Source organism: Eptesicus fuscus, chromosome 6, assembly GCF_027574615.1.
Source record: "Eptesicus fuscus isolate TK198812 chromosome 6, DD_ASM_mEF_20220401, whole genome shotgun sequence".
Lineage (NCBI taxonomy): Eukaryota > Metazoa > Chordata > Mammalia > Chiroptera > Vespertilionidae > Eptesicus > Eptesicus fuscus.
In genome coordinates, this window is record NC_072478.1 from 77673728 (window position 1) to 77700932 (window position 27205).

At 38.6% G+C, this 27205-nt stretch overlaps 2 protein-coding genes and 1 pseudogene across 5 annotated transcripts in view; 2 read left to right on the forward strand and 1 right to left on the reverse strand.

Annotated features, from left to right (window-relative positions):
* The window catches only part of PKD2L2 (polycystin 2 like 2, transient receptor potential cation channel), a 34821-nt gene extending 26622 nt beyond the window's left edge, over positions 1-8199 (forward strand). The window contains exons 13-15 of one of the 3 annotated variants that reach the window (XM_028144986.2): positions 4533-4645; positions 5089-5196; positions 8123-8199. In XM_028144986.2, the coding sequence (XP_028000787.2) occupies positions 4533-4645; positions 5089-5185 (210 nt within the window). In that variant the 3' untranslated portion in view covers positions 5186-5196; positions 8123-8199. The remainder of the gene's footprint in view (positions 1-4532; positions 4646-5088; positions 5197-8122) is intronic. The other 2 variants (XM_054717882.1, XM_054717883.1) reach the window with 2 other exon arrangements.
* Positions 6499-27205, reverse strand: part of FAM13B (family with sequence similarity 13 member B) — a 68821-nt gene continuing 48114 nt past the window's right edge. For both annotated transcript variants that reach the window (XM_028147930.2, XM_008141869.3), the window contains 10 exons: positions 25492-25702; positions 24775-24904; positions 23900-23981; positions 21915-22144; positions 19971-20054; positions 19643-19738; positions 12556-12639; positions 12297-12460; positions 10904-11005; positions 6499-8835 (listed from right to left, as the gene is read on the reverse strand). In XM_028147930.2, coding sequence (XP_028003731.1) covers positions 8712-8835; positions 10904-11005; positions 12297-12460; positions 12556-12639; positions 19643-19738; positions 19971-20054; positions 21915-22144; positions 23900-23981; positions 24775-24904; positions 25492-25702 — 1307 coding nt within the window. In that variant the 3' untranslated portion in view covers positions 6499-8711. The remainder of the gene's footprint in view (positions 8836-10903; positions 11006-12296; positions 12461-12555; positions 12640-19642; positions 19739-19970; positions 20055-21914; positions 22145-23899; positions 23982-24774; positions 24905-25491; positions 25703-27205) is intronic.
* Positions 11235-11926, forward strand: LOC103286389 (elongation factor 1-beta-like; annotated as a pseudogene).

A 27205-nucleotide genomic window follows, 5' to 3' on the forward strand; every position in this document is an offset into this window, starting at 1 on the left:
CATGGGGATATAATGGGGTGACTATAGTTAATAATAACTGTGTTGTATATTTGAAAGCTGCTAAGAGATCTTAAAAGTTCTTATCACAATAAAAAAAATCTGTAACGGTATGTTTGAGGGATGTTAACTAAACTTATTGAGATCATTTCACAATATGTGAAGAGTGAAGCAAAATAGGTTTACCATTGTGAGTACACAAAACAGTTTATTCTCTCTTTTTTTTTAATCCTCACCAAAGGACATGCTTTTATTGATTTTAGAGAGAGAGGAAAGGAGAGGGAAAGAGAAACATTGATGTGAGAGTGAAACATTGATCGGTTGCCTCCCACATATGCCCTGACCAGGGATGGAACCCGAAACCCGGGTATATACCCTGACCAGTAATTGACCCCACACCTGCCAGGGCTACAGAGTTTACTCTTGTATTATTTTTTTTTATACAAACAACTGTAAACCTATTTTTGCCTCACCCTGATATATCAAATCATTATTTTGTACACCTGAAATAAGTCACTAAGAGACTTTTATTATAATTTCATGCAAATAACATTTGAAAAACTGAATGTAATAGATTTTTCTATAAATATCAAATTGATCAAAACTGAGCATAGAAGAGATTTTTTAAAGCCTAAACAAATCTGTACTGTAGAAGAAATCAAGTCATCAAAGAGCTACCTTCAAAAGAAATCAGGCCCAGTTGGTTTCACAAGGGAATTTTACCAGATTTTTAAAAATTGATTTTTAGAGAGAGAAGGGAGAGAAACATCGAAGAATGAACAGAACATCGTTGCCCAGCCGATGTGGCTCAGTAGTTGAGCATCAACCCATGAGCCAGGTCATAGGTGGATTCTCGGTCAGGGTACATGCCTGGGTTGCAGGCTCAATCCCCAGTAGAAGGCGTGCAATAGGCAACCAATCAATGATTCTCTCTCATCATTGACAGTTCTCTCTCCCTCTCTGAAATCAATAAAAATGTATATTTTTAAAAAGAGCAGAACATCAATTGGCTGCCTCTGCCCGACCCCCACTGAGAATCAAGCCTGAAACCTGGGTATGTGCCCTGACCAAGAATTGAACTAGCAAACTTTTGATGCATGGGACAACGCTGAACTAACCAGGGTGTATTTCACCAGATTTTATATGGAACAAGTAATTTCAAAACTATTTCAGTTGTTCCAGAGCAAATGGAAAACATCCAAATTATTTTTACAAAGTGATTATATAGTGATTCTAAAATCTGGCAAAGATCATACCAAAAATAAATAAATAGTAATAATAAGATTTATCACATAAATCTGGAAGCAAAAATCCTAAATAATGTATTAGCAAACAATCTAACAGAACAAAGTTATGTATCACTAGAGGCCCAGTACACGCATTTGTGCACCAGTGGGGGTCCCTTAGCCTGGCCTGCACCCTCTTGCAATCCAGGACCTGTCAGGGGATGTCAGATGGCCAGTTTCAGCCCGATCCCCACAAGGACTCCACTGTGCACCAGGCCTCTAGTATGCATATAAGATCTTTGGTTAATCTCTTCCTGCCCTCCCCCTCCCACATTCCCTCTGAGATTCATTAGTCTATTCCATGTTTCCATGCCTGTGCATTGAGCATCTGCCCCCTGGTGGTCAGTGCGCATCATAGCTATCGATCCAACGGTAGAACAGTTGCTTAGGCTTTTATATATACAGATGATTTCGATGAATTTATTCTAAGATGGAATGATGTTTCAAAATTGGGTAATAATTCATTCTATTAATAGACTCTAAAAGGAAAATTACATGATCATTTTCCATAGATGTTGGATATTTGATAAGTTTCAACATTCAATCTTGAGGGGGAAAATAAAGCAAATTAGAAAGCGATGGATACTTCCTTGATATAATAAAAACATATTTATTCACCCCTAATCTAGCACTTTGCTTAACTGGGAGAAACACTGGACCTATCAGAAATAAGACAAAGAAGTATTGGAGGGATCAGCCAAAACAATTAAGAAATAAATTAGAAGTATAAAAATTACCTCTGTGATTCCCTTAAGTTTTCTAGGTATACAAGTGAACTGAAAATTTATGTAGGAAAAATGATTCACATACATACAACCATGTTATATATGTAAATATCAACTAGTTTGTTAAAAAATTTAATAGAAGACTTCATTTATAAAAGCAACAATGTAGAAAATGCCAAGGAATTACTAAAAAGTGTTTAAAACCAAAATAAGGAAAAATTTTAAACATTCCTTAAAGACACAAAAATTCACTTAAAAAAATGAATATACTTACTAATGTATCAGTCAGGACCTAGTAAGGAAAATGGAAATCACATTATATACTTCAAATACAGAAAATTTACCACAGGGAATTTGGTTAAGGAAGTACTGGAAGACAGAAAAGGTAAAAACACTGAGGCAAAACATAAATAATCACTCCAGGGTGAAGGTACAAAGGTGGGGTTATCAGAATCTACTATCATAGAGAAGGGCCCTGCATAGGTGTTGCTCAGACCTCTAACCGCACCCCCAGCCCACTCTGAGGGAGTTTGGAGTCTTGTTCTGGGTATGCCAAAACGTGCTAGTAGCAAGTCTGGGAATGAGTTTCAAAGCCTGAGACACAGCATCACATAGTATGAGGATTAAATTTTTAGTTGGGCAACTTTAGCTAAATAGTTGGCGCAGTTCATCCTACTGGCTGTTTAGTACACACATTTGAATTTCTATAAAACAACAGTAAATACTTCAAGCTTCCATCTAATAAGATGAAACTATCCTTTATACTAATAAAGGTACTCTTATCCTCTCCCCCAAAAGGGAGAAGCAAAGTCCCAATCGCAACATATCCATCCTGTGAGTGACTTTAAGGCCTTTTTTATTCAAATCAAATTCCTTAAAAAATGTGTTTAAACTACAAAGCTTATTTTGGGACATGTAAGTATTGAAAGCACCTGTCCACTCAAGAATTCCTAGGCTCCAAGTATAGCCCTCTCTGCACTCATTTTGTAGTTGCAACAAATTTCCCCTTGATAATTAGGATCAATCACCAAAGTCAGTTGAATCTTTGCCTAAAGGATTCCAAATGGCCAGGTGGAAGGCTCAAATTCTTAAGTCAATTGTTGTGTCCCTTGATGGAAGTATGCTGTTTATCAGTTTGTTCCTTTGGACCTCCCCTGCCACCGAGTACTCATCAGTTAGGATCCAATCAGAAAAACAGAAACACACTAGGTAGTTCAAAAGGAGGTTTACTACAGAGAATTCATTTCTGAGCTTTTAGGATGACTATAAGAACTAATGTGGAACACCAAATTAATCCAGAAACAACTATAAAGGGCAGCTACCACTTACAGGGAAGAGGTGGGATGACCAAAACCTAGGACCTTGGAGGAAATGTCCCCAATGAGTTGCTGCTCTGCCTTTGATTTTCCTGTGACTGTCAAGGAAGGCTTCATGGAAAAAAGTGATGGTTGAGATGGGTTTTTTGAAAGGTGAGTCAAGTTTATCAGGCATAGTCTATTCAACCCATATTACTAATGTTTCCACATTATTATAGGCCTGGTCATTTAGAAATAGTTATGGGGCCTACCACTTTTTAAACAACCCATCAAAAGCATTTAGTAAATATGTCAAAACGTGGGTGCTGTAATGTGGCCAAAATAAAACTAGAAATATTAAAAGCAATCCTTTCCTACTTCAAATACTATCTGGTAAGTTTCTCTAACCAGAACAGCACACATTTATCAGGTGAACAGTGCATAAACGTACATAGGCGTCATCATCCTGAGGAAGGTAATCAAGAACCCTTGTAACAGGGATCCACTTTGCCACTTAGTGGTATTGCTGGAGCGGGGCAATATCATACTCATTTACTGACAAGTATTTGAGTCACATCTAAATGCATTTTCCTTTCCCTCTTTTTCTAGAGTTGTCCTTTCCACAATGTACAAGGCAGGTTTTTCCAAAGTTTGGGAAAAGGTATTTGCACACTAAAGGAAAGTGGGCGGTAGTGAGGACAAAGCACAGGAGGGACTCCTTAGAATTAAAGGATGTAGCAACAAGAATTTGCTGGTACGAGGAACTAGTAGACAGACTGGAGTGCACAAATTGATGCAATAATTATGAAGAGGGGATTGGGATGGTTATGTAAGACTGCAGGAATGTGGCTGAGAAGCAGCTGTGCAGGCAAAGAATACACACAGATATACTTTGAAGTATAGTTGCAAGAACAGAGGTACAAAAATATCTCAGCTTTGGCCAAGTGAAGAATGAAGAAAATCAAGAAAAAAATGAGCTGGAGATGCAGTGAGGAAGAGGCAATGAAATGAGAATAAGCTGATAATTTTAATTTAAAAATTCCCCAACTCTACCAACAGTTCTAACACCAGGTCCTCTGAAGTGACTCTGTTAATGCATAGCACTAAAAACTGCCAAGGCAAAAAGGCAGTGGGGCTCAAACCTCAACCCTGTGATGCTTGTAAGACAAAGAATTGAAATAGAGAAAAACTAAAAAGATTGCAGACTAGGATTTTCTCGAACTTGACAGGAGATTCAAAGTGCAGAGCAGATGAAAAAATGGAAAGAGAGGCTTGAGAAAAAGTATTATTCTACAGAAATTCAAGATGACTACCAGCCTGTCACTCAACAAGAATTTAGAGAGTAAGTATTTGTTCTCACCAGGGTACGATGGGATTATCATGACATGGGGGTTGGGGACATGAGTTATACACATTATTTTCCCGAACCCAAAACCTATTCTGCTAAGATATCACTTTTCCCCCCCAATTTCTTTTACCCAATTTTAAAGTTAAACAGAAAGCACAAGGCTTCACTTGTTTAAATGTAGGAGTGAGAACAACTGCTTTTATCCTTGCATCTCTAAAAAGGAACTGCCATTTATACTTGATATGTGTAGCAGATACTGTTCATTCTCCATACAGCTTTAGATTAGATGCATAACTGACCATACTAAGCATGTTTTAGTTTAAATAATCCCTTTCCACTCAAAGAACTTCACAATAGGCACTAATAATCTGCTATCTCTTTATGCACAAAAGTGTGTTACTGATTCATTCTCTACTTCCTTCTAAATTATCTCGTAGCCTCTTTTTATATGCTGTGGAGCTGGAGAAAGAATTACACTACATCAGTTTAAAACTAAACCGAGTGATGAGAAAGGTTTCAGCTCTATCCTACTGAGACAAGTGGAGGTGAGAATCTGTGATGCAATCATTGTACATTTCTAACAAAGATTCATTTCTGTATTGAATTATTTCCTAAACTTGTCCCCTCTTCCGATATACTTTAAAAGCACTAAACCACCTATCATCAAACGATTGCCAGAGTCAATGATAATCATCAAATGATTTCTGGGACTTAAGTGCCCCTGGATGGGACCCACTGGGATGGGACCCACTGTACAATCACGTATATTACAATGTGTCTCCAAAGTATATATACACTGGTTCACACAGAGGATTCTATAATGTTATTAAATTCTATGAATGTGAAAGGAGAAGTACAAATAATGCTGCTTCCAGTTCATGGTGCAGGTGTCTAATTAATAGCTCAGTAAATAGGTAAAGATGGTTTCTCAATGTTCCACAACTATAAGAACTGCTGGTGCTCTCATCATGTACCATGTTCCAACTTCCTCTAACCAGATAATAAGTACTCTGCAAAGCTATCACACAATGGCTCAAATAAAATAATCTCTCATCTCCATTCTTCCCAATTTGAAGTCTCCTATTAAAAGCTAAGTGTTAAAGAATAAACTTTCTAACCACCTACGGAAATTTTACTAATACCTTCAAACTAGAAACTCATCTAAACATTTTCTATAGCGACAGCTAAAGTTTCCCAAAAGTGCTTCTTCAACTACTTTAAAAAGCAAAATACACTTTAAAAAATAAAGAGCAAAGTAGTATAGGGTTATAAAAAGTCATGTTTGAAAAGTGTAAATGAGGGTACTCCCAAAGCCCTGTTTGGATGGTTACAAAGTTATGTGTGGCTGGCATTTTGGAAACTAGAAGGAAACTCTTCTAATTTTTTTTAGGTTATATAAACCCTCCTAGAAAAACCTTTTGTTCTCTTAGCCCAGGCAACAGCATTTGACCATAGTACTCAACTTCCACATTGCTGCTCCATAGTCCCTGGATTTTAAAATCTGAATAAAGGACATTTTAAATCTACCCACATTCTTCGGGCCAAGCTCACCATGTTTTCTTAATAGGATAATTCACTGCAACAAGAAATGCTGACTATTCTCTCTGCATCTTCTCCCTACATTCCCACAAGAGAATCAACAACATGGCCTTTCCCTGTTTTACCACTTCTCAGAGCTGTAGCCAACCAGATAGTTTACTAACCCTGTTGTCCCCCCATATCATCCCGGGTTAGGGTAATTCAAAGCCTCAGAACATTAAAACAAGGGAACACTTGAGGTCTCTCTTTTTCACTTTTCAACATCTGGTGGGGGTGGAGGGGGGGAAGCAAACAACATTTACAATGACTTAGAACATCAAAGTTCTTTTATTACAAAGTCTATACAATGAAGTGCCAGACACAGCAATGCAATTATACGGGTAGTCATGTATATATCTATATATTGTTTATATATAGATATACAGTTTTAACTTATGCCAAAGTAAAACTATCACAAACTGCCTTATTCTACCACCTACAACTCAACTATGACACACAATATTGTCACACAGCATAAGTGCTGCCATGCCACTTTTATCTATTCTATTCACAGCCAAACAATAACAGTGAATAACCAGTATCATGAAGCAGCTGTTAATTTTAAAATGAAACCAGTCAGGCCACTGACTTATAAAAATATGGTACTCATATAGATTTAGCATTACAAAGAAGGAATATATTATTTAAAACATTTAAATAGTGCATATGGACATTTTTGCATGTGGTATATAAAATAAAACATTCATATAAAATATACAGTGCACATTAAATTAGATGTTTGGATATACTCCTGTCTTGGGAGTGATAGAAATTAACTAAATGCACACTGCATGATGGATTCAAATCAAAGGGATCTTTTGGCATTCTCAATTTCACTTTTCTAGGTATACATTATGAATGAATAACCTAGCTGTATCAAAAGGAAAGGACATGCAAAGGGCAGGATTTAGTGCTGTACTCCTTAACTACATGTTCACTACCAATGAATATTCCCTCCCTGCAAAAAAGGCATTGCACACACAGGTGAAATATGAAGCACTAGAAATGCTACTTATTATCAAGCTACTTCATGGGTTTACTATGCAATAGTGCCAGAAGACTGAGGTCCATGCTTCCCTCATCTTATTATAAAGGATGTTGCAAAAGTCCATTTTCGTATGGAACAAATTGTTAATATTAACTAGTTAAGAAAACCAAGCATGAGTCATTACATGCAAAACATGGGCACAATCAAAGTGAGATACTCATCATTCCAAAAAAGCACCAGAAAGAAAGAAAAAAAAACACTTAGATTGAGCCTGACCGGAAGATGCTATTAATTGACTGTTACATTGTTAGCACAAATAGTCACCATTCTGTGAAAATGATTAGCAGAATGATACCTCGTGAGTACCCAAAGAAAAAGCCATGCAAAGACAAAGAAAACAAGATATGCTTAGAGTATGTGACAAGGGGCATACCACTACACATCTTGTGACCAGCGCTTTAAACATGTGATTGAGCAAAAAGTGGTCCCTTTAAAAGATGTTTTCTTTATGGATTTTGCTGATTAAGAGAAAAAAAGGATGCAACCTCCTAAAGGTACATGTAAAAATGCAGTGGTATAGCCCTTGTTAAGAATAGATTTACTTCAGGCATAATGATTCTTTTGCCAATTTAGGCTCATTTAATTGAACACACAAATCTGAGTACCATCAGAGTTCCTACATACTGACATGGCTCTTTACTCATATTATCTGGAGGTCGGTGGGGAGAAAAAATGGAGGATCTGATCCAGACAAATCACATCATCACCAGTTGATGAACAGTAGTTGAGAAAAGACAGTAATTTAAGTCCCATAGGCAGCATGTGGTATGATTCAGTTGTGTGTGTTTTCACTATATGAATAAGCAAGGTCACTTTTTGGTCTAACCTCTCTTATCTTGATCCAGGAGCTGTGTGACCACTGAATTGCAAAATTTTGTTAACATACTACCTGTGAAAAAGTGTTACTTTGGGAATTAAACAGAAATATGTTCCACAGTAGGACTTGAAATTTCAGTTGATTTTAGTTTTCGAAGAAAACAGCATATGTGCACATTTATATGCTTTTCTTTCAAAATTTCTGTCATTCTGTAAGAAAAAGGCAACCAAAAGAATTCAATGTGAAGATTTTCCTCTTAATTTTCTTCAGTAATGAAAAAAACAATAAAGTTGGTAGTAACAAAAAGCTTGTACTTCCAAAGTCCTTGAGGTTGAAAGGATAAAATACCAGTCTTTTACTACTAGGATGTATCTGTAGTACAAAACAATGAAGAAACGGGATGTTTGGTAAAGGTGGAGCGGACAGTCTGGTTAATATGGAACATTGTGCTCCCTAGAGAGGGTCTACTTACCCTACCCCCATCATTTCTCTAGTGACACCACAACCAAATTACAAAATGAGACTGAGTGCCTAACAAAAAGAACTCAAGTACCAGCCAAGTACACATGATGATAGTTTTAGGGAATACAACTGATTTTATGATGTTTCAAGCATTTTTATATGGATTTTGAAGAATCTTGCTTGCTGATAAGAACTTCAAGAAGCCTAAGCTTGGCTTTAATTTTCTTGTACTCCCTGTACTCCTCAAGTACTGGAACACGATCCTCTTTCTGGGCATTCCTAGGGGAGAAAATAAAATGTGTAATATTCTAGAGATCATCTGGAAAATAAAGTTCCACAGTTATCCTAATGTGAAACAATGTTACCAAATATAAATTCAAACAAAAAATTGCTCTGTAAGGAAAATACATTATTGGATTAATTCCCCCCTCCCCAAGGAACATTCCTGAAATATTTCTATTTTTTAAGGATTTTTCTATTGATAGATTAAATGATACTATACTTATCAATGATCACTGTAAATAACTAGAGGTAATCTTTTATTTTACTTTTTTATAGGTAATATTTTAATAAGACATACACTGCTAATCTCTGTCAGGTCTGTGAGTGTACATATTAAGTGCCAAAGGGCTACAATGAGTCATTTCAGACATAACTCTGGCTTCAGTGAATTGAGATGTAAAAGCAAAACATCTTACATACAGTAGCAAATAAGTAGTTTCCTAACTTTATAGCCTATATAATAAAAACCCAATATGCTAAGTGTCTGGTCATCCATTCAACCAATCAAAGCATAATATGCTAATGATATGCTAAGGCCACTCAACTGCTTGCTATGACGTGCACTGACCACCAAGGGGCAGATGCTCCAACCAATAGGTTAGCTTGCTTCTGGGGTCTGGCTGAGCGAGACGGGCTGGACACACCCTGGAGCCCTCCCGCAGTCCCTCCCCAGCTCCGATTGTGCACCGGTGGGGTCCCTCAGCCTGGCCTGCACCCTCTCACAATCCGGGACCCCTTGGGAGATATCAGAGAGTTGGTTTTGGCCCAATCTCGCAGGGCAGGCCAAGGGACCCCACTGGTGCACGAATTTGTGCACCTGGCTCTAGATATTAATGAACCAATACAACCCAGGTAAATCACTAGGTATAATAATTATAAGCAAAGTTTACTTCCAATAAGATGAAGAAAGAAAAGGTACTTGGAAAATTCATTCTTGTACTTGAGATTTTTTTAAAACTATTTTTGCTAACTTATATAGAGAACTCTCAAATTATTTAAAGTAAACACATTTAGCCCTAGCCAGTGTGGCTCAGTGGATAGAGCGTCAGCCTATGGACTGAAGGGTCCCAGGTTCAATTCTGGTCAAGGGCATGTGCCTTGGTTGCAGGCATATCCCCAGTAGGGGGTGTGCAGGAGGCAGCTGATCGATGTTTCTCTCCCATCGATGTTTCTAACTCTCTATCCCTCTCCCTTCCTCTCTGTAAAAAATCAATAAAACATATTTATAAAGTAAACACATTTTAGAATTTGTAATATACCCATTGGCTGGTAAGACCACCGTTACATGGTAAGACTTTTCTGAGACCTGAGATAGCCCTCATTTCAGGCTGCCATTTGAATTAGGATGTATTTTTCTTACTCAAAAAAGAGTCTCACTGAGTCAACTGCACATTATGCAGTTAGATAAAGCCAACTGTCATATTGTATTACAGGAGCCACATGACTGCCACCCTGTGGCAACCTTGGAAATGGGCAGCCTGGAATGAACATGCAACGTAAGCAACAACGGTCTCAGTGTAAGAATCCAAACCAACTGAAGATGCCACTCATGTTATGAGACCCTTTCTAATACATCTTGTTTCACAAACACTTCCAAAAGGGTGAGAGTGTAGTATAAAAGAACAAAAAACTGACACTCGACCAAGCCTCTCTAGGACATTAGATGTTGTTTACTCCAGCTCTGACTTTTTTTTTTTTAATATGTATTTTTACTGGTTTCAGAGAGGAAGGGAGAGGGAGAATCATTGATCGGCTGCCTCCTGCATAACCCCCACTGGGGATCAAGCCCGCAATCCGGGCCTGTGCCCTTGACTGGAATCGAACCCAGGACCCTCCACAGGCTGACGCTCTATCCACTGAGCCAAACCAGCTAGGGCCCTCTGACATTTTCTTGCCATTAATGTATAAAAAAATGTTTTCAGGGCTTCAATGTATAAAAAAATGTTTCTTACTTTTATTGTCAATGCTAATATCCTTATATGCACAATTTATTTCTGATCCTGTATATTTAACATGTGAGCACTTGTGAGTTTAAAAAGGCTCAATTTTGTGATGCTCAACAAACCTTCCGTTTTGTTGATAAAATGCTTCTTCAAATTCCCGTAATGTTTTACGTAGTTTCTTTTTTTCAGCTCTGGCTTTCCAAAGTTGTTCCAGTAATTCAGGCCTAAAATTGAAATAGGAAGAAAACATTACTGAAAGGGCACTGTTGATTCTTATGTTCTCAACAGTGGTTTGAACCCTGGCTTCATCCCAGACCAACTAAATCAGAATAGTTGCCAGTAGGGCTCTGCAGCAATACTTAAAAAAACAAAACAAAAAAAATCCTGCCCTTTCTTCCCTCTTAGCGCTTGCTAGCGATAGCCCGAGGCCCAGCTCCCGGGTCAGCCAACACCATGGGCTTTGGAGACCTGAAAAGCCTCTAGGTGCTCAACAACTTCCGGAGGACAAGAGCTAAATCGAGGGGTATGTACCATCACAAGCAGACGTGGCTGTATTTGAAGCAGTCTCCGGCCCACCACCTGCCAACCTGTACCATGCCCTTCGTTGGTACAATCACATCAAGTCTTATGAAAAGGAGTAGGCCAGCCTGCCCGTAGTGAAGAAAGCTTTGGACAAGGATGGCCCTGCTAATGTGGAAGACACCACAGGAGTGGAGCTACTGATAGTAAAGACAATGACGATGACATTATCTCTTTGGATCTGATGAGGGAAAGGAAAGCAAAGACGCTAAGAGAAGAACGCCTTGCACAGTATTAGTTAAAGAAAGGCAAAAAACCTGCACTTGTTGACAAGTCTTCCATCTTCTTAAATGTGAAACCTTGGGATGATGAGACAAATATGGCAAAACTAGAGGAATGTGTCAGGAGCATTCAAGCAGATGGCTTGATCTGGGGCTCTTCTAAACTGGTTCCAGTGGGGTATGGAATTAAAAAACTTAAATACAGTGTGTAGTGGAAGATGATAAAATTGGAACAGACATGCTGGAGGAGCAGTTCACTGCTTTTGAGGACTATGTGCAGTCCATGGACATGGCTGCTTTCAACAAGATCTAAAATCCATCCTGAATCAGTGCCCTTTAAATAAAAGCTTGAAAGATTTAAAAAAAAAAATCCTCACAGGTAATCCTAAAGTGAAGCCAGGGCTAAAAACCAAAGTCAGACACCCTATCAGGTAAGAAGCTGACAGAGAACTTAACAAATAACTATCAGCTGTTTCTGGCACTTTGTTAGGAAGCAAATATAGAATTTTTGTTTTTAAATTTTTCAACACACTAATATTTCATTTAAAAATTGTGAACTGGACAACATATATTTGTAAATCACGTTTTTATAAAAGGATGTATCTCTTAAGTACTGTATTAATTCCTGCCAAGTGCTCAATTATTTAACATTACATTTCTTGTCATATAAGTTTTATTATACCAATAGGCTAAAATCACAAACTAGCCGACATACATAGATGCTGCTCGAGTACTTGACAATCGGAGATCCAGAGCCAGTTTTTCTTGATTTTCCTCCACATCAGATTCTGAGTTTTCTAATGAAGACTGTGCCTGTACAGTAGTTTGCAATATATCAGTTAACTCAGAGGACAGACTAACACCATCTTCTTCTTCTTCCTAAAAAGGTATTAAAAAACAAAGAATCAAACAGGCATGATTTCCAACTTTTCTTTTAGAAAAGAGATCAGAGAATAATTTCTTTTAAGGATTACCTTGATTTCTTCAAAAAAATGTGCAGTTTCTCCTTCTATGATTGGCTGTAACATCTGACCCCTTCGCTTGGTGGATGGAGATCCCTGCAACAATTAACATACAAATTATTAAATTTTAAATATTTATTCATTTTGGCTTCACTTAATAATATTAAGCTTTATTTTCAAAATCCTAATCATTCATGCTATTAATTATTTAGGAATTCCTTAGTAAAAAAATGTTCTTGCTTATATGTATTTTCTAATTGTGTGTACGAAACAGTGATAAATTATATTTTATGTACAAACTAGAGGCCCGGTGCACGAAATTCGTGCACGGAGGGGGGTTGTCCCTCAGCCCAGCCTGTACCCTCTCCAATCTGGGACCCCTCAAGGGATGTCCGACTGCCCATTTAGGCCCGATCCCTGGGATCAGGCCTAAACGGGCAGTCGGACATCCCTCTCACAATCCAGGACTGCTGGCTCCCAACTGCTTGCCTGCCTGCCTTCCTGATTGCCCCTAACTGCTTCTGCCTGCCAGCCTGATCACCCCCTAACCACTCTGCTGCCAGCCTGTTTGCTCCCAACTTCCCTCCTCTGCCGGCCTGGTCACCCCTAACTGCCCTCTCCTGCAGGGTTGATCACCTCCAACTGCCCTCCCTTGCAGGCTTGGTCCCTCTCAACTGCCCTCCCTTGCAGGCCGGGTGCCTCCCAACTGCCCTCTCCTGCTGGCCATCTTGTGGTGGCCATCCTGTGTCCACATGGGGGCAGGATCTTTGACCACATGGGGGCAGCTATATTGTGTGTTGCAGTGATGATCAATCTGCATAGTACTCTTTTATTAGATAGGATAGAGGCCTGGTACAGGGGTGGGGGCCAGCTGGTTTGCCCTGAAGGGTGTCCCTGATCAGGGTGGGGTACCCTTGGGGCATGGGGCGGCCTGAGCGAGGGGCCTGTGGTGGTTTGCAGGCTGGCCACGCCCCCTGGCAACACAAGCGGAGGCCCTGGTATCTGGAATTTATTTTCCTTCTACAATTGAAACTTTGTAGCCTGGAGCAGAGCCAAGCCTGGGGCTCCCTCCGAGGCCCGAAGCCATTTGTGTTGGGGTTATAATTGAAACTTTGTTGCCTTAAGCAGTTGGGCCCAGCCAGGGTGTGTGGAAAGCTTTGCTTTTCCTGTTGCCAGTGGCAACCCTGGCCTGCTCTCTAAAGCTCCATTCTGCCGCCATTTGTTTGAATTTGTTTACCTTCTATAATTGAAACTTTGTAGCTTGAGTGGAGGCTTAGGCCTGCAACGGCTGGCAGAAAGCTTGGCTTCCTCTGTTACCTAGGAAACCTTGCTCTCTGTGGCTGTAGCCATCTTGGTTTGGGTTAATTTGCATACTCACTCTGATTGGATGGTGGGCGTGGCTTGTGGGTGAGTCGGAGGTATGGTCAATTTGCATATTTGTCTATTATTAGATAGGATAATTCTAGCCCTAACCAGTTAGCTCCAGTCAAGGGCACACACCTCAGTTGCAGTTTCCTCCCCAGCTTGGCCCCTGGTCAGGTCATCTGTGGGAGGCAACCAATCGATGTATTTCTTTCACATCAATATTTCTCTCTGTTTGTCCCTCTCTCTTCCACTCTCTAAAAATCAATGGAAAAAAATATATCCTTGGGTGAAGATTAAAACAAACAAGTAAATAATTCTAAAAGGGATCATTCAGTAAATACTTTAAAAATTCTAAATAAAAGAATGACAATTTAATTGGAAAAATGTTTCTTTTTTTAAGAATAGCTGTTAACCATTTTGGTCTGAGGAACACTTCATACTTCTTTAAAAAAGTAACAGCTTTAGTCCTAGCCCATATGTCTCATTGTCTAGAGCACTGGTCAGCAAACTCATTAGTCAACAGAGCCAAATATCAACAGTACAACGACTGAAATTTCTTTTGAGAGCCAAATTTTTTAAACTTAAACTTCTTCTAACGCCACTTCTTCAAAATAGACTCGCCCAGGCCGTGGTATTTTGTGCAAGAGCCACACTCAAGGGGCCAAAGAGCCGCATGTGGCTCGCAAGCCACAGTTTGCCAACCACGGGCCTAGAGCATTGGCCTGCAGACTGAAGGGGCTCAGGTTTGATTCTGGTCAAGGGCATGTACCTCGGTCGCAGGCTCGTACCCCAGAGCATGCAGAAGGCAACCAATGGGTGTGGTGTCTCTCATATCGATGTTTCTCTCTATCTCCCCCACCTACCCACCCCCCCCCGCTCCCTTCCACTCTCTCTAAATCAGTGGAAAAAATATATCCTCAGGTAAGGATTAACAACAACAACAGCCCAGGCAGCGTAAACTATGAGGTCACGGTTCCAGGTTGCAGGCTCAATTCCCAGAGGGGTGTGTGCAGAGGGCAGCCAATCAATGATTCTCTCTCATCATTGATGTTTCAATCTCTCCCTCTCCCTATTTCTCTCAAATCAATAAAAATATATTTTTGTGACGAGAAACCAAAATGGCAGCATAAGGTATACACCTGTACGTGCTGCCTCTCACAACCACACCAAAACTACAACTAAAAGACAAAATGGCTATCATCCAGAACCATGGGAAAGCTGGCTGAGTAGAAGTTCTACAACTAGAAGGCAAGAAAAAAGAGCATTGAGACTGGGTAAGAGGTGCAGAGGCGCGGAAAAGCAAAGGTACAGAGGCGCGTGAACTGGGCTGGCCACTGGTTGCGCTGTTTTTTTCAATTAGAAGGGAGATACAAGCTCCTGACTGCTCTGAACTCCAGTTTCCGGCGAGACTCTGGGGACCCAGACTCCTGGCATCGGGTCGGAAAGCGAGGGTAGCTTTCACGCAGAGGTGCTCGCAGGGAATCACTGTTACTGCGCGGGGACGCGGGGATGCGGAGACGCTGAGATGCAGAGACGGCTGACTGGCAGCCATCGCTGTTTGCTCCACCCTAGTGACTCCCTAAGACCCCACCCAATTTTCAACCCCACCCAAGCTGTGCGCAGCAGCTTTTGCATATGAATGGCCTGTCCTTTTGCAGCCTAACCTAACAAACTACAGCTGGGTCAGAGAGCTCCAAAACTTCCAAACCCCAAACAAAGAGGAGAAATCTGCAGATCTTGCTGAATATCCTGCTGGATGGCATCAGGCAGTGGTAGACTTTGCACCTCCTTGGAGATCCAGGAGCCAGTGTACCCAGTGGTCAGTGTGAGATGATACCAGATTGCAACTCCTCACATCCATAAGTGACACACTCAAGAGGCAGACTCAGTGAGCACCAAAGCCCCACTGAAGCAAGTCCTGCCCCATAAGGGTGTCTCCAGCACAGCAGTTCTTCCATTATAGTCACAGAGGGTCCTCACAGCCAATTAGCCTGGAGGTCAATTCCTCCCAGTGTACCAACAACAATCAAGGCTTAACTACAACAAGACTGTGCACCCAGCCCACAAAGGGGTGTACCAAGAGTGTCCACCTCAGGTGATTGGGGAGGCTGAGCCACTGGGCCCTATAGGACACCTACCACACAAGGCCACTCTATCAACACAGGGAAGCAGCCAAAATGTGGAGATAAAGAAACATGTCACAAATGAAAGAAATGGAGGAAAGCAAACTAATGGATATAGAGTTCAAAACCACAATTATAAGGTTACTCAAGAATCTTTTAGAAACCTCTGAGGAACTTAATGAGAACTACAAGGATCTTAATGAGAATGCCAAAAATATAGAAAAGGACCAGTCAGAAATTAAGCATACACTGTCTGAAATAAAGAATAATATACAGAAATTCAACAGTAGACCAGAGGATCCCAAGAATCAAGTCAAAGATTTGAAATACGAGGAAGCAAAAAACACCCAACCGGAAAAGCAAAAAGCAAAAAGAATCCAAAAATATGAAGATAGTGTAAAGAGCCTCTGGGACAACTTTACCAACATCCAAATTATAGGGGTGCCAGAAGCAGACCAACATCCAAATTATAGGGGTGCCAGAAGAAGAGAGAGAGCAAGATACTGAAAACCTATTTGAAGAAATAATGACAGAAAACTTCCCCTACCTGGTGAAAGAAATAGACTTACAAGTCCAGGAAGTGCAGAGAACACCAAACAAGAGGAATCCAAAGAGGCCCACACCAAGACACATCATAATTAAAATGCCAAGGGCAAAAGACAAAGAGAGAATCTTAAAAGCAGCAAGAGAAGAACAGTTAGTTACATACAAGGGAGTACCCATACGACTGTCAGCTGATTTCTCAACAGAAACTATGCAGGCCAGAAGGGAGTGGCAAGAAATATTCAAAGTGATGAATAGCAAGAACCTACAACCAAGATTACTCTACCCAGCAAAGCTATCATTCAGAATTGAAGGTCAGATAAAGAGCTTCACAGACAAGAAGAAGCTAAAGGAGTTCAGCACCACCAAACCTCGATTATATGAAATGGTGAAGGGTATTCTTTAAGAAGTGGAAGAAGAAAAAAAGGTAAAGATAAAAATTATGAACAACAAAGTAACAACAAATATGTATCTATCAACAAGTGAATCTAAAAATCAAGTCAATAAAAAAATCTGATGAACAGAATAAACTGGTGAATATAACAGAATCAGGGGCATAGAAAGGGAGTGGACTGACACTCAGGGGGAAGGGGGGCGTGAGGAGTGCGGGAAGAGACTGGACAAAAATCTTACTCCTATGGATGAGGACAGTGGCAGGGGGTAAGGGCATGGGGTGGAGGGGGGGAACCAGGTGGAGGGGAACTATGGGGGGAAAAATGAGAAACAATTGTAATAATCTGAACAATAAAGATTTATTTTTTTTTAAAGAAAAAAATATATATTTTTATAAAAAAAGTAACAGCTTCTTTATGTCACATACCATAAAATTCAACCTTTTAGTGAGTTTTAGTATACTGAATTCACAAGTTGTACAACCATCACCGCTAGAACATTTCATCACAACCCTCAGCCCCCAAAATCGTATGCTCATCAGCTGTTATTCAGGTGCCCTCTACCCGCAACCCTTGGCAAACACTAATCTACTTTCTGTACCTATGAGCTGGCCTATTCTAGATATTTCATATAAATGGAATCATACAATATGTGGCCTTTTGTGTTTGGCTTCTTTCATTTTGCACAAATATTTTCAAGGCTCATCCATGTTGTATTATGTACGAGTACTCCATTCCTTTTTATGGCTGAATAATATTCCATTAGCTGGATACACTTATTTTTAAAATCCTCACCCAAGGATATGTTATTGACTTTAGAGACGAAGGGGAAGAGAGAAACAGACAGAGAAACTCAATTGGCTGCCTCCCATCCACGCCCCAACTAGGGATAGAACACACAATTTAGGTATGTACCCGGACCGAAAATCAAACTGACAACCTTTTGATGCCACAGGACTACACTCCAGCCACTAAGCAACCAGTCAGGGCAATACAATACTTCTGTTTATTCGTCACTGGACAATTTGAGTTGTATTAAATAAACTTACATGGCCCTAGTTGGTGTGGCTCAGTTGGTTGGAATATCATCCCATAGACAAAAAGGTGGCAAGTTCGATTCCCAGTCAAGGCACATACCCAGGTTTCAGGTTCAGTCCCCAGTTGGGGCTCGTACAAGAGGCAACCGATTGATGTTTCTTAATCTCTATCACTTTAAACAAAACAAAAAAATCAGTAATAATTAAATTAACTTTTATATACGAAGAATATAAACTGTACAGGCTTTTCCCCCCTTGTTCAAAGAAAGCCGACTATCTACACTGATAAAAGAGAAAGATGCAAATTGACCGTACCTTCGCAACGCCCACCAGCCAATCAGGAGTGTGTGTGCAAATTAACCCAACAAAGATGGCGGGTTAATTTGCATACACAGGTGCTGAGCTGCTGGGGGTGGGGCAGGACGCAGGCATTCCGCACCACCCCAGCAGCCCCGGGCCTCTGGGCAGCATGGGAAGGCGGAAAGGTGGCTTTGGGCCGGAGTGAAGACGGTGCCAGCAGCCAGGGTAAGGAAGGCCCATTCTTGCACGAATCTTCATGCATCGGGCCTCTAGTATCGAAATAAAAGTGTTGAGATGACCAACTTGAAAAAAAATCAGCCAATTCAAAAAGAATCAGGGCCGCCTGGCCAATGGTTAGAGTCATCCCGATATGCCACAGTTAAGGGTTCAATCTCTAGTCAGGGCACAAACAAGAAGTAATCAATGAATGTGTAAGTAAATGGAACAACAAATTGTTTATGTCTCTCTTCCCCTTCCCTCTCTCTAAGTATAAAAAAATTTTAAATTACAAAAGAATCAGTTTCTATGAAGGCTAAGTAAAAAGTGCTCGGAAGACCAATGTGAACCTTCTAATGAGTAGTCAGGTGGTGAAAGCCTGAAGGGAACCCCCATGAAAGTGGCTACCACCATAAAAAGGGCCTGCAAGCCTAAGCAAATCATAAGCTCTAGTAAATTAATTCCTATGAGATGATGTAAAATGGGCCATGTGCTGTTTTCTACTTGAGCCTGAGAGGAATCTAAAGCCATACCATCTCATGGTTAATTTGGGGATAACACTTAATTTACACATTAGTATTAGAGTTACAATTCTCTAAAATTGTACACGAATATAAATAGACATTCTTTTAACAAACTTTTTCATTTAAAAAGATAAACTTGAAAAAAATCAGTTGATATTATTGTGCAAATAAAAAACATAATCATGATGGACACACAAAACTAATGTAATTTCAAAGACATGAATTTAAATGGAAAAAAACTAGGTAGGAGTTTGAAATATAGGTTAATTTCACAAAGTAGGTGACCCTGGGCATATCGCTCCTGAGCCTCAGTTTCATCATCTGTGAAATGAGGCTATAAGGCTATCTTCTGTTACCTGTTGAAACTTATCAGGATGTAATGACATAATCATACATAAAAATGCTTTACAAAAATGACTAGTAGGAGATAATAGTAGGCACTTCTTATTAATTTCCTATTCTTTTTTAAAGCAGTAATCACTTTACAATATACAATTCATACTACCAAGTCTGTGTCTTTCTCCCACATATTACCATAACTTTTTTAAGAGTAGGTCTTGGCAAAATTAACTAGATAAATTTTTGCATATTTTACTTACAAGGATAGGAGTGATGCTAGCTCTTGTCAACATCTGTTTTACAAGTCTGTATCTATCATAGAGAGGTTTAACAATGTGCCTTTCTTCCCTGGTCACCTGAAGCAAAAACAATGGAAATTATCGGTCATAAGAAATCTAGAATGTCCAAAATATTAAGCAATCTGACCCTCCCCCCAATTTTTAAGTTATTTTAAATAAGTAGTCAATTTTCCAAATGGAGGAAACAATGCTCTATAATATAGCTCTGAAGATGTGGGCCACAAATGTGATTCATCCTCTTTTTTAAGATAGACATCAACTTTATTTTTGTAAGCAAGAGAAGCATTACCGGCCTTCCATGTTGACTTTCATAGTAAAGAAGACTTTTCTGGAGAGAAGTTTTCTCTTCTACCAAATGATCTTTTGTCATTTTCTAGGGAAAAAAACACAAAACACTCCCATTGGCACCATCATTACTGGGGCAGCCCATCACCACTCTAACCGAGGCTAATAAGAATACATCTTTGCTTGTGAATTTATAGCAACATTTCTCAGTCACCTGCAGAATCTGGTCTCCTGATATTTAGGTACCAGTCTTCTTTGGTGGTTTAATTTATATTTTATCTTAATAAGTTATGAATACCAGCTTAGTGGTCTTATGTAAATTATTTAACCTCTTTTTGTTCAATATCTTAATCTATAAAAGGGAAACTTCTCCTGTCTCATAGGGCTCTAATAAGTTAGTATGTTGTAAAGGCATACAATAAGCACACATAAATGCCTATTAATTTATTTAAATTTACATAGTTTTATTGACATTTAACTATATACAGGCCTTATAATCTAATATTTCTCCTAAAAACAAAATCTGGAAGCAGTTCAGTGGAAAGAATGTGAATAAAAACAATGTCAATTTGTGACTTTAGACTATAACCTCAGTAACTCTTCATCTGGAACTTTCTTTTTCACTATAATCCTCTTGTCGTAACTTTTAGTACTCTAAATTACACTAGAGTAGGCAAGACACCCCAAATTTATTTGCCTATAGAACCTTCCAGCTTTGTTCCATAGGACCTTTTAACATATCAGCAAACCACTGTTCCACAGACTACCCTTTAACACCACACCAAATAAACTCTCTAACTTAATCCCAGAAATAGTTAATACTATCTATCCTGTTTCTCACAAGAGTGAAATTAGAGGTTAAAAAAAAAAAAAATCACTGGATATCTTCCTTTAACAAATATCACTTTAGATTCTATACATTTAGTAGAGGACAGCTGGGTATAGACTCTATAATAATATGAACAATGTAATTTCAACCTCAAGCCTGATTCTGAAACCCGAATGTGAAAAGCTAATACAACCAAAATAACTTAAAGGGTGTTGGTTGGTCTAACACAAGATCAAAAAAACAAAAGTTGGAGAAAAGGAGCAATTAGAATTTCTAAACCAGCTCTGTTCAAAGGAGAGCGACTCCAATACTTATATAATGAGAGAGAAATAACTCTTTTGTCAAGATAGTGTGGACAAAAGTTCACTTGGGACCATCTATCTCTGTACTCTCCCAGCAATTCTCATGATAAATGATTTGGGTTGCCAAGTGCTTTGACGAGGACAGCCTGAGGCATGAGCTTAGTGAGTAATGGTTTGCTTCAAAAAATTCATTCATTTAGCCCTAACCGGTTTGGCTCAGTGGACAGAGCGTCCGCCTGCGGACTGAAGGGTCCCAGGTTCGATTCCGGTCCAGGGCATGTACCTTGGTTGCGGGCACATCCCCAGTGGGGAGTGTGCAGGAGGCAGATGATCGATGTTTCTATCTCATCGATGTTTCTAACTTTCTATCCCTCTCCCTTCCTCTCTGTAAAAAATCAATAAAATAAAATAAAAATTCATTCATTTAATTCTTATAATAACCATTAGTATTTTAATGGACATCATCATATCCATGTAAGTCATAGGGCTATCTAAGACCTATGCACATACTATAATCAGTCAGGGCCAAGCATAAAAATTCAATACATATAAGTGTTAAGATACAAAGCCAGAATTCAAACTGAGATTGTTTCATGCTCTTTATTCATCTTACCAACTGCCTCCAATATAAATGAACAGATCCCTAAATGATTGGGCACTTTTGGTGTGCTGATAAAAACATGTATCTATATCTGCAAACTTGGGGAGCAGACTCTGGCCAGTCAGACTACCTAGACATCTCTATGCCACTGTGGTAATTACTTTGTTTTAGGGACTCTAAAGGCTAGTCTGGGCAAACACCATAGATCAAGATTACTTTGATATCTTCTGGAAGACACCTCTCAACACGTTTTTCCTTCAGTCTTTTCAGAATAAGTTCCAGTGTTGCTTCCTTAGATGGCTTCTTCTCCTTATGAATGACCCTGGATTCATCTTCATTCTCTTCATCCTCATGGTCTAGAGAAGAGCCAAAGCTTTTTGGAAGAGTGTTACTACGTGGACGTGTCTGAGGTACCAATTCTCCATCAGAGCTTCTGTGTTTTGCATCTACATTTCAGAACCAAGAAGATAGATCAGAGATTTTAACTAAAATGCAACTAAGTCAAAAGACTAAGAAGTAAACAAGATATAAAAAGAGGAGAATATACATTAACAGCACCCAGGCTCAGATATTTCAAGATAACATGAAATATTTAAATTACATATAGCAACCAATATTCATAGACACTGTAAGATGCTCTTACTATAATGTAAGATACTCTGATAAGCATTGGAAAAACAGACATGTCCCTATTTTCATGTAGCATATAATTCGGGAAGGAAAAACAAAAACCTAGTAATCAAATTCATAAACCAAATAATTTCAGAGTGCTAAGTGCTATAAAGAAGACAAGATATGATGGTTTCACAGTGCTGAAAGGAACAGAGCAGTGATTGTGGAAGAGCAGCTACACTGGATGGGATTGACAATGAAGGCCTTTCTGAGATAGTGACATCCTCGTTGAACATGGAATAAGAAGATAGTATAAAAGATTTAGGGGGAGAACATTCCTCCCCAATTGAGGCAATAGCCAACAGTGTATAGGCCCTAAAGCGTGCCATGTGCAAGGAACAGAAAATGAGAAAAGAAAGTGACAAAATGATCTAAGGGCAGAGTATGCAAGGCTTTGAAACCCATGGCAAGAAATCTGGACTTTAAGTGGGAAAGAAAGCCTAATAAAGGGCTTTGAACAAGACTAGTAACAGTTTTTGAAAAGATAATTCTGGCTGCTATGAAGAGAATGGACTATAGGACAAGAGTGGGGAAAAATTTAAAAATTACTTGGAAACCAATTTTCCTTGTTTAATGTCAATATGGTTGGAAATTGACATTAAACAAGGAAATGCATAACAGAGTTGTAGGAAACAATTCTAATGAAGAGATATGAGAACTTAACGACAAAAACGTAAACTCAATGACAACAGGGACACTATCTTGTCCACTGCTATGACCTCCTGTCTCCACGGACACGTACTTTATACTAAAGACACTAAAAATCTGGTTGAATTCAAATGAATAAACCAAAACATGATAGTCCAGATTATAAACCCCTACTTGGTACCGATAAATTTTTTAAGTATTAACAATTATTTTAAAACATGCCAACTACCCTGACCAGGTAGTTCAGTTGGTTAAAGCGTCGTCCCAATAAGTCAAGGTTGTGGGTCCGATCCCAGATCAGGCACATACAAGAAACAACCAATGAATGCATAAACAAATGGAACAGCAAATCTATGTCTCTGTCTCTCTCTCTCCCCCCTTCTTCTCCCCTCTCTAAAATCAATAAATGAAAAAAAATTTTTTAAAACATGCTCACTAAACATACAAAGTAATTATAGCTTAGCAACTGCTGTTCTGGGTTAACAGTAACACAACACCTAGTTTTGGATTCAAGGCTTACTATTTAGTTTTTGTAGTAAAAACAGTTTATTATGATTAGATATTCTTAGTCTAAGATGAAATACCAAACACCAAAACTACTTAATATTTGAAATATATTTCAGATAAACTTTATACTATCACCTATGAATTTACAATCAAGGGCACCTTTCCAAAGAACACTACTCATTAAAACACAGGAAAGACATTTGGAAGAACTGTATAGTGAGTGCCAAAAGTGACCATAACTAATAAGAAAACTTTTACTTTGGTGAATAGTGTCCAAGATTTAAAATTATCAAAATTATAACTATAATTCTCATAGACAGTATGAAGAATATTTTAAAAATGAAAATATATTACAAAAGTGACACATTTAATACCTTTAATTTGCTTCCGCAGTTTGGTAAGCTCTGTCATCCATTTTAATACCTTTGGGTTAGCTGCAATATCACTGTAAGAAGGCTGGAAAATTAAGAAACAGAATCACTGACACTTTTGTGGTAAACAATAGTTACATTAATTTATGCCAAAGTAATATTTTATAGTTTCCACAGCAGAGATTTCACTCAATCCTCATTTTCAACTTACCTTATTTTAAGAGGATATGAAAGCTCTCACAACAGTATTTAGCAACTGGCAGGAGCCAGATTTAAATATGGGTCTTCTTTCTACTTCACGTTCTGATTATTAAATTATTAAATTAAATTTATTATATTTAAAATTATTAAACTCTCTCTTTCTCTACCTCCTACCCTTGGTACTTGTGGTTTTGGAGGGGGAACAGAAGTAATATGTACGTTATTTGTCAATGTAAAGTATTTACTTTAAAAATTCTATAGCCCAGCTGGCATGGCTGTGGTTGAGCATCGACTTATGTACCAGGAGGTCACAGTTTGATTCCTGAGCAGGGCATATGCCTGGGTTGCGGGCTCAATCCTCAGTGTGGGACATGCAGGAGGCAGCCAATCAATGATTCTCTCTCACCAGTGATGTTTCTACTATCTCTCTCTCTCCCTGTCCCTTCTTCTCTGAAATCAATAAAAATATGTATTTTTAAAAAAACTCCACAAGCTGTTTTGCCAATGGAAAGAGCTGGCATGAAAACCAGGACACTAAGGATCTACATAATTTCAGATCTGTATGATGTCTGGGCATCTCAGATTCTCTTTCCCAGGAAGAGATGGACTAATACTCTCCAAATACATTCTCCCAGTTCAAATAGATCTACCTCACACTAGAAATGTTACAAACTTACCTTGCTATTTCTTTCCCTTTCAAACTGTTCTTCAAATTGTCTGATTTTTTTCTGAAGTTTCCTGACCAACTGATATGGTGTTCTGTCTTCTCTTTTTTCATCTTTTGAACTAAAGGATGATCTTCGAATCCTGAATTAAAACAAGTAGCAAACACCATGTGTTACAATTTTAAGTTAACACCATATCGCTTATTGCCCTTATAAAACATGATACTATAACCAAGAAGTATATCCCTAATACTAAAAAACAGAAAAAGAAACTTATGCTATAGTGTTCCAGGCCATAAAATTAGCTAATGCAAGCATTGATTAAAACAATTTGAAATCATTCAAAAGTTGTTTGGGCAAAAGCAAAAACAAAGATACCTAGGCAGCTCAGAGCTCTCTTTGTGTTCAAACTGCAAAGGAAAGATTTTGACATTAAGAATCAATTTAATTCAAAATTTTGACAAGCTCCGCTTGCTGCTTCCCTTCCAGATATCTGTATTTCAACCATAAATGATTAAATGAATAAATATACCGTGAGAAAATTTCTATTAGAGAACAAATCCCAAACGGTATTCCCCAATGAACCCAGAATTTAGGGATCCAAAAAATTAAGTTACAAAAATGTGCTTCATGATATATGGGAGAAAGCTTTGAACTTCACTGCCTGAGTTTCAAAGGACCAGGGTAAATAATAGGAATCACCTCTCATAGTACATAAAAATCATATACCTAGCAAAAGACAGTGCTTTAGATGAGGAAGTCAATGTTTCTGGATCATGTAAGAAACGCTGGCTTTGCCCAAAATCTAAACTACGGTGTGATAATACTGGAGGACAGTCCTCTTCCAGGGGGTGATGATTCATTCTTCCAGCTTGTGGAGAGAGTTGAGCTTCCCCGGACTCAGAGTCTTCCTGCCAAGACTTAAAAGCAGGAAATGGCTCTGTAAAACAAACACAAAGAATAGTACCATGGGTCTCTTGGTTCCACATGGAAAAGAAGTCACACAACATCAGCTATACGTCTTTTAAATCAGATCATTATGTGGTGATTCATATAATATTTATGATATTAAAAAAAAAAAAACAAGGAATACTAGGATCTTCATAAAGCCTACTATGGTTTAAAATTGCCTGAGTTTCATTTTTAAGCCTAGAGTTCTATTTTCATATAAGGAATTATAGTTTAAATTTTTGAACCCAGTCACAAAGTAAGAAAGGATACTGTCAAGCTCTTTAAAATTACAGAAATGTTATTTTTCAAGTATGGTCAAGTCTTCATTTAGAAACACTCAAAAGTCCTCAGGCAGGAATTTAACTCAGCCAAATGCTGCCAGGTGAATAAATTGTCCCTCACTGTCAAGTGGCTATGTTAAGAAGTGAAACTATTCCCCAAGCTATACAGAACACTCACCAAATGGACTTCTCTGACTCCAAATGAATTCTAACATTTCCAAACAAGTAGCTAACTCACCTAATAGCACCTAGCCTCTAACATTAAACTGTGGTGGTTATTTTCTGTTACAGGATTCCGATGCATAATATATATTTTAATAATTAAACACCCAACAGTATTATCAAGACATAATTTAATAGCACTAGTCTTTCTTAAGCACATGTATTTTATTGGTTACCCTGTATATTTTCAAATAAAACCACAATGACATTTAATATCTTTGCATATATAAGGCTTAATAACATATAAATACAGAGATAAATACACGGTCCATAAATATACTCCAAATATAAAATTAACTTTCAAGTATTACTGGAGTCTGTGGGGAAGGGGAGACACTTTTCACTTTTCTATCTACACATTAACTTTATTTAAAACTACAATTGAAAACTTTTACGCCACGGTTATTAACAATAACAACAATGAGTTTTAAAGTATTTTGGAATGCAAAGATGGCTTGACAGTGTCAAAAATCAAGAATGACGTTTTCTTTTTCTTCACTCAATAGCTAAGGATTGCTACTTTAGTAATTTAGTTTCTAATTTTATGTATTAGCAATTTAAAGCATTACAGTTTTTTTCAGGGTAATAAAAACATAATTTTGTTAGTTTTTAAAGCCAAGATCAACCTGATCACTAAAAAGATACAAAGCGTGCCTTTCCACAAGAAACCCAGCAATTAAGTGATTTTCAAAGCAACCCTTGTACCTGCTTCCCAGCATATAAGAAACTGGCAAACATTTTACAGGAAATCTCCTATTTTAAGAAAAGATAGAAATAACAGAAACAATTTTTCTGGGTACCATTTTTAACCCAGATCAGTTTTCCAACCATATGGGGACAGCAGGAGAAGGGCTAATAAAAAGGCAAACAAAGTGAACCATAAAAAGGCATAAAAACTAAACTATGGTGAACCATACTTACCCTCCCCATCTCTCTGCAGATGCATTGTTTTGAAATCAATGAGGGGGAAAGTGATAGGGCATGATGCT